Raw genomic sequence first — 8,384 nt, 5'->3', positions numbered from 1 at the left:
TAAAGACCATTATTGTAATATGTGTTGCAGTATCTTTGAAGTCTGCATACCCATGGTTATGCTAGTCTTTTACTATAATTGAATATACTTTTAGAGCACTTGAAAGACATCAGTGGAAAGGAAGATTAAGAAATTAGGGAGGGTGATTTTTTTTTTCTTCTTCCCCTTTCCTCCTCTCTGTGTGTGTGTGTGTGTGTGTGTGTGTGTGTGTGTGTGTGTGTGTGTGTGTACACATGTGTATTCAGGCCAGAGATGTCAGATCTCCCTAGAACTTGAGATACAGGTTATTGAGAACCACCCTAGATAGGTGCTGTTAACAGTTGAACTAATGCTCCAGTCCCAGAAAGGCCCATTTTAACTCTCTTGCTAAAATGAGTGTAGCAGGTTTCGAGGGTTAAAAGTCCAACTACAAATGGCAGCATCTCTACATTTAGCAGTAGCTCGCTGGCTCTCTGTGTCACTTCTCGGCTGTGGGATAGATGAACTTTTCTTTCCCTGTGCCCTGCAGTTAGGAGTGTGTGTCTTACTTAACAACCAGTCATGTGAATGGTGTTTCATATACTTGACATAGCTCTGTTCTTTCACTGTTAAATCATTTGTCCCCCTGGCTGTTGTACCCTGCCCCAACCTTCATGACTTCATGAGCTGAAGGACACCAAGTGTTTGCCTTCCACATAGATTGTTCATTTCCTAGTGTTCCTAGTATACTGTCATAGTCAGGCTTTCCCTGTACAGAAAGAACGACCCTGACTTTATGCTGCTGTTCTCTGACTTTCCACTGTTGTGTTTATGTTCTTCCCCCTGCCCCGCCCCCCGTTAATTTATTTATTCACTTTATACCCTATCATAGCCCCCCTGCCTGTCACATTAGGAGTAGGTACATCCTTTCCCACTGAGGCCCAGTCAGGCTGTCCAGCTAGGGGAATGGGATCCAATGGCAGACAACAAGAGACAGCCCTGCTTTAATTTTTCGGGGATGCTTAAGTTTCTCGATAGGATTTTCTGTCGCTCTCTCTGTCTCCTCACTTCCCACTACCCCAACACTCACTGAATGTTGGCATTTTAAAAACTTGTGACTGTGTCCCTGGACGTACTCTGTGCTGAGTACTGTTGCAGTAGTTCTCATTGGAACTCTTCCTTTGGGTTCCATTAATGTGACAGTTCCTAGTGAACTCTTGCTTATCCATCGACTGTCAGTGTTCGTCTGGATCCGTCTGCCCCACGTACATTGAGGAGTGACTTCATCTTACTGCCATGAACTTCTACTTTAAGCTAAAACTTGACTATCTTTCCTGACTTTGCTGGGTCCCGTTGTCTTTAGACGGAGCCCGAGATGGCAGAGTTCTGAGGCAGGACTGCTGCTCACCTCAGGACTGTGGCAGTGCTTGCCCAGAGGTCTTTGTAGAATGACTCCTGCCTGTCTGCACTGCCGTAATGCTCATGTCCTGTCTGAGTGTATTCCTCTGTCCTGCTGCTAATCACTGCTCCAGAGTGCATCTTTGTCACACTGCTTTTGCCAAGTACCTATAGTATGCCTTTGCACGTTCCTTTTCAAAAGCCCAAGCTGTAGTTGTCAGATAATCTGGGAGGGTCTCCCGTTATCCTCTCTGGCCATCTTTTATAAGCATCTGTTGTACATCTGCTATAGCGCCTCACCATGCTTATGTGCCCATCTCGCTGCTCTCTCTCTGCAGTGTGTTAAGGATGTGGTGTCCTACAGTCTGATCCTTATTGGCTACTAGGAGAAACCCTCTGCTTTCTCATTCTGCACTGTATACTCAAACACTTGAGTATGGATGTACTAAAGTGAAACTATTAAGACATTAGAAAACAGCAACAGATACCCAATTCTCAAAGAAGCGTTTTTCAAGTTAAAAAGTGGTTCAAAAATTCCAATGGAATACTATAAATATAAATTGAGTATTAGTATTAAAGGAGCACTTGAAGCCAGATCATAACCCATGCCTAAAATGCCCACACCAGGGAGATAGAGGCAGGAAGATGGGAGAGGGGGGCTGGTTTAACAAGGCCACGTGGGCTCCATGACACCTTGGGAAAAGAGGCAAAAGGGAGTGGGGAAGACTGGAGAAGATAGATTAGGTAGCTGGAGTTACAAGTCCGGGTTGTCTGAGAACTGCTTGACGGGATTGAAAGGTAGCTTTATTCACACACACACACACACCTACCTCATTATTATTACACTGTTTAAGGGAAAAAAACCCAAATTTTCTAATTTTCTGATCCCCGATAGAATCCATAATTTAGTTACGTTTACCCTGATTTGGTTCCAAGTTTCCCCCATCCTGTTTCTTCCTTAACTGGTTGGCTGCTCAAACTAGGACACTGAGCCACCAGCACCCTGCTCCTCTACAATGCCCCATATGCATAACTGCAGCAAAGATCTGCTCCCATTGCTGCTATGCTTGGTCAGGCTAATGTTCTTTGTTTGGTATGGTGTGTGTGTGTGTGTGTGTGTGTGTGTGTGTGTGTGTGTGTGTGTGTGTGTGTGTACACGTACACGTTCAGCGGCTTTGTCTTGTATTTGGTTTTTCGAGACTCTTTCTCTGCGTAGTTATGACTGTCCTCTGTAGACCAGGCAGGCCGCAAGCTCAAGAGATGTGTGTCTCTGCCTCCCAAGCTCTGAGGTTAACCCTGTGTACCACTACACCTGGCTCACATTCAGTGTTGTTAAAAAAAAAAAAGACATAACTTCCTGTGGTACCTTTTAGAGGAAGCATTACGCTTTGATTGGCCAGGACACTTTCACATTGTTGCTGAGCAGATGCACTCACACAGACCACATGGTGGGGTTGGAGGGGAGCTTCATGCCACAGGGCTCCTTGGGTGGTTTTTATTTTACATCAAATGGATTTGAAAATGCCTATTTCTTGCCTGTCTCGGGCCTTCATCACTTGCACTTATCTTTTCTCTAGAACGTTTGTTGGCATTGCTAACTCCCAATGCTCTGTTTTCAGCCTGTCATCTCCTCAGAGATTCTGACACGCTATCTAAAGCATGTCCTCAGCTCTCCACATTTATAGGTCCAGCGAAGATAGCGATATGTGTGTCTCATTTAGTGCTGTCTCTCTGTTGCCTAAAGCTGAGACTGGCAAGTAATAAACTTTAGCAAATATCTGTCTGTCTGAAGTTAGTGATTGGGAGTACTGGTTGTCAACCAGCGGCTGTTGGAGTGTGTGTGTCTATCAGTTGTCCAGGCTTTCTTGAAGCTGCAGATGATTGCAGGCAGCAGTGGTGTAGATGTGGTTTTTCTGTCAGTCACTATCTCCCCTGTATAAGATGTTAGTACCTGAACTGATAGGCATATAAGAGCCCACCCACTGGAAATCTAGGAATGGGAGAGGCGCAGAGATCGTCTGCTCTGCAGAGCAAATGTTCCTGTTGTGTTTAGAGCCTGCTGGGTAAGAAGTGCAGTTGGAGGAGCTTTAATTGTTTACGTGCTCTTTCTGGTGACTGCTAATATCAAGAGGAAAGGTTTTAAGAAAAGTTCAGGAATATAGAATATAAATTAAACTCTCATTATAAATTCTCACTAGATATGCTAAACAGTCCTTGGCCCTCACCCCTGTGCTTTGAGAAGAAATGGAGCTAGTGCGGGCACTCCTGGGTTATGCTTGAAGCTGACTAGGAAGCTTACTAGCACGGTCTCTCTGTTGGCTACCCTTACATATGTGTGGGCTCATCACGCTAACAAAAGGCAAGTTCAGCTAACATCTGGAATGTTGCGAGCGCCTGCCATGCAGTGACCAGAAGAGTAACATGGCGATGTGCTTACCTTTCAGCAATCATTTGGGGAAGAATCTCCAGCTGCTGATGGACCGGGTGGATGAAATGAGCCAGGACATAATCAAATACAACACATACATGAGGAACACCAGTAAACAACAGCAGCAAAAACATCAGGTTGGTATGGAGGACTCGGCAGTCACCGAGTCTAGGTGCAGTGTTTCAGGAGTCTCCTTCAGAGTTGTGGGGAAACCAACCATATTATTTATAATACCTTCTACTTAAAAATACCTGACTACAGAGAGCTGATCTAGTACGCTCAGAGTGCAGTGCCAAGGTTATGCAAATAGGTGATACATTATTGAGAAAATCAGAGGCAGAAGAGATCCAGAGTGCCACAGCTCATTTCTTCACTAACTGTAATTGGTTTGGTAGTGGCTCGTTGCGGCATACTTAGCGATCTTCAGTTCATTTAAAAACTGAGCAATTGTGATTAAGAGCAAGCAGTTTTGATAGGAAAGAATAGACCAACTGCTGTGAAATAGATAGTATAGTACAGATAAAAACCCTAGGATTACCTGGAGATTTTCATATGCACACGCATAGTCTTTTTTTGCCTTTAACCTTTTCTTTATTCGTGTTGCCTGATGACGACGAGGCTTTCACAGTGCCTTGTAATACTGTTTTTATTACTCAAGTGTTCTTAGCCTTTGATTCATAGATAAGTTGACTCCAGAGTGTTTATCTATGAAAATAGTGCTTATATATGATGACTATGTTAAAAGGAGATGTTGTTAAACACTCTGTATGTAAGCACAGCTAAGATAGTTCTAAGAGTATTGTATTTAAAAAGTTTTAGCATCAGTGGACATATATAGTGAATTTAAAATACATGTTCTTGCCACTTTTGAAAGATAAGAAAATATATATCCTGGCAGAGGCCTGGTGGGGCTTGAAGAGTTTGCAGTGGTCCTCCTCAGGGAGTGAGGGCTCGCCCAACAGGAGAATATGCAGCAACAGGAGATACATATATCTGTAGTGTTTTTGTTTTCTTTTGTTAACTAAACACGTGGCAGATAGTCTCAGACAGACTGGAGCAGAGGATGGGACCCTGACTTGGTTTCATTCTCGTGCTTGATTTCGGTAGAGAAAGGGCTCGCGTGCGGTATCAGATTTACTAGGAGTCTTGGGCATACTTTTCAAGAACTTCAGTGCATTGAGATCTTACATTGATGTTTGTGTTTAATGACAGTGCTCAGAATCCCTTTGAGGTTTGTGTCAGTATTCCTTGTCCTACAGGATGAAAGCAAGTTATGCTTCTTTAGAACTGATTTTCACAGGGATCCATGGACTTTAAACATGTATCAGTCCCTGGTGGTTTCTCATTAACCCAGCCTTATAATCCGCTGCTGTGACAAGCCGTTTCATTGTAATCAGCATATAGTTTCATTGTCAATCGGTGTCTTGAGTGTGTCACTGCCCCCTTGACAGAGGCATCAAGAAGTGTGTATGCTTGGGAAGTGTTGTGTGAGGTAGTATGTGCTAGGAATAGGTGAGCACTAAGAACAGTGACAGAACAAGAGAGGCAGAGGTCGCAACACCAGTGGAGGTACCATGCTGGTGTTCTCGTTGTTGACAGGGTTTTGGGTCGGTAGAATCATTTTTTACTTAGTTGTTAATGTTGGATTGAATAACCTTCCCCTTTGTCCAAAGTGTTAACATGTCACTGGCAAATCATGTCCCTCCAGGGCCCTTTGTTGTCAAGCCTGTCTTTTGAAAGTAGATGTAGACTCTTAGTACAATGACATCAGAATTGATGAGAAATAAGCTCTCTTTATTGGCTGCCGTATTGAGCGTCACAGTAACCAGTTACCAACATTGTAATTTACGGAAGCTCTGTCTGGAATTCAGAGCTGCGGGATTTGCTCGGGGGGGGGGGGGGAGCAAGCTCCCCCACCTGCTTGTTTCTCAATTGAGAAAAATAATCAAATGGCCTTCTCTTTGATTGTAGTATCAGCAGCGTCGCCAGCAGGAGAATATGCAGCGACAGAGTCGAGGCGAGCCCCCACTCCCTGAGGAGGACCTCTCTAAACTCTTCAAGCCCCACCAGGCCCCTGCCAGGATGGACTCGCTGCTCATTGCAGGTATTACTTGCTGTGGGGACACATGTAGCTTCTTGTCTTCTTCAGGGAGCAGTAGATAGTGAGAATTTCCTAAACAGTGTCATAAGTGCTGAGAGTTTAATCTGTGTCTCATACCTCTAGCCCTTTGTGTCTTGGCTTCTCTAGGGCTTCACTTGGTATGTGCTTACCTAATGAAGGAGATTTTCAGTCCACTAGCATCTGTGGGAACTGAATTAGAGTGAGATATTAAAGCTTGTCCTCCACTTAACTCATTGAGAGGGTGAAACTCAGGTTCCTAAAACCACTGATGTACATTGAGACTTGATGGTGATACTGTGGACACGGTGGGGAAGGTGTCCCGTGTGGGGAGGGCTTCTCATGCTTCCTCTTAACTCATGGTCTTCCTCGAGGACCTGTAGCCTGCACTTCACCCTGTGCTTCCCTCTCAGCTGTCTTAGCATGCTGTGGCTCTGATCTCACTAGTCAGCCAGCTGTTGGTGAGAGCTAAGAGGCAGGGTGTGTGGCTGACGATGATTAGGTAGGTGCTGTTTTTCTTCATTTTTAGGTCCTGTAGACTGGAAGATAGATTCTTTGCAAAAGACAGATTCTTTATCTCTTGTGGAAAACAATACCCCGCTGGGTTGCTTTTTCTTTAGTGAATTCTTGGTTTAAAACAAAATACAAGTGATTTTGGTTTTGACATTCTAGGTCATTTTTCAGTTTGCTGAACATTAATTATGCTTTCTCTTTCTCTTTCTCAAATATGCAGGCCAGATTAACACTTATTGCCAGAACATCAAGGAGTTTACTGCCCAAAACTTAGGCAAACTCTTCATGGCCCAGGCTCTTCAAGAATACAATAATTAAGAAAAGGAAGCTTCCCGAGAAGACGTTGAGTAGACAGGCAAGACTCAGGTTGAGACTCCACAAGAGCGACTCTTGGGAAAATGGATTTCTATACTTATTGCAAAGCAATGGTGGGGAGGCGTGCCGTGCCGTTACCACTGTAGTGATTTTGTAGCCAACAATAAAACTGTAACTGGTCGTTCAGTTGCCTTTGTGTGTATTTATGGTGTTTCAATTTCTTCATTTCCAAAAAGATGAAACAAGTCTTGACCAGACTCAGCTCGCTCTCAGTGCATGCGCCTGTGACAGTCTCTGCTGTCCTCTCCCTTCCCACCCTTTCCGGGCTGCTGGGCCGTTTTCCTCCTCTGCTCTGGAGGCCTGTGGGTGCATTCTGTCCATGCAGAGGTGTCCTTCACTCCCAGGCTTGGAAGAATTTGCCTTCATTTGACTCTTCCCTTTCTTCAAGTGATAGACACCCGTGTCCATATTCATAGACTACTGAGCATACAAATGTTAAGGTCATTTTATCAGATGATCATATTTTATATGAAAACAAAATTCATATTTTGTATATTTGTTTTAGGACTTCATATTTATCTTCCTATATTACAAAGTATTGTGTTACCACTAACTGTTGTACATGCAGGAAGAAAACTGAGAATAGTAATATATTGGGAAAATAGATTTGAATAATTTTATATACCAAGCATGGTAGCATCCACTTATAAATTATCTTAGTACTCAGGCAGGAGGCTCGTTAGTGTAAGAGCTACATATCTGAAAGATTATTGAAGATTTCACGTTTGTTTAGCACCACAATTAGGGAAGAGATTTGCCATCTATGAGACTTACTACAATGTTCTAGACAATCCAGGGTGTGAGGTTGTTGAGTTTTACCTTTAAAAGCTTAGGACCTTCAACATTATAGAAACCAAGTATCTAATTTTGTGTGTCATTATTTACCTAGGATAAATTCCTAAAAAATGGGGCTGCCAGCCAAGAAGCTTATAAAATTTAAAGACCGTTTAGCTATATATCCCGATTGCCTTTGAGAACGGTTCTTCTGGGGGTATAGCTTACAGGTAGATAGAGAACTTGCCAAGGAAGCAGGAGGCCCTGGGCCCAGTGCTCAGTCCTGAGGGAAGAAAAAAAAATGTTCTGCGTCTGCAGATTGTCCTTCCTGCCCATGCTGATCCCTTATTTGGGGCATTGGATTAAAAACATCACAGAATGCTCTTAGTTTGTATCCCTGCATTCTATTTGCCTGGACTGGGAATTTTATTGCCAGATCCAAAGTATCAGAGGCAAATGGAGGACAAGCAGCTCAAATATGCCCCTGCTGTTTTTCTCATGATGTGAGATAACTTAGGAGAACCTGTGTTTTCTAGAGGTGTGGTTCTTATGCCCTCTGTTAGATTTCACTAACTCAATGAAGCATGAATGTGTGCTTAACAGATGAGTTCAGTACTTTCTTGTTGAGGAATTGTGGGAAGAACTTTAGGAAAACAAGGAAATGAAAATTAGGTTGTCACTGCACGTCATGTTGAGGCGTAGGTTCAGACTGAGCCTCGGTTTCAGCACTGTAGTGAAACATTTCTAGAAACCAACAAACACCATTCATTAATACTAATTTTATTTGTAGTTTTTTGAAAAACAAAAAAAGCTCAGGAT

General features: G+C 43.3%; 1 protein-coding gene across 1 annotated transcript in view; it reads left to right on the top strand.

Moving 5' to 3' along the window:
* Positions 1-6,920, top strand: part of Eif3h (eukaryotic translation initiation factor 3 subunit H) — an 81,429-nt gene extending 74,509 nt beyond the window's left edge. The window contains exons 6-8 of the mRNA XM_021216465.2: positions 3,801-3,921; positions 5,756-5,888; positions 6,637-6,920. Of these exons, the coding sequence (XP_021072124.1) occupies positions 3,801-3,921; positions 5,756-5,888; positions 6,637-6,734 (352 nt within the window). The 3' untranslated portion in view covers positions 6,735-6,920. The remainder of the gene's footprint in view (positions 1-3,800; positions 3,922-5,755; positions 5,889-6,636) is intronic.
* Positions 6,921-8,384: the final 1,464 nt, after the last annotated feature.

The sequence above is a fragment of the Mus pahari genome, chromosome 17, assembly GCF_900095145.1.
Source record: "Mus pahari chromosome 17, PAHARI_EIJ_v1.1, whole genome shotgun sequence".
In the NCBI taxonomy this organism is placed as follows: Eukaryota; Metazoa; Chordata; class Mammalia; order Rodentia; family Muridae; genus Mus; species Mus pahari.
The sequence above is the reverse complement of the archived record's forward strand: the minus strand, read 5'-3'. Positions and strand labels throughout refer to the sequence as shown.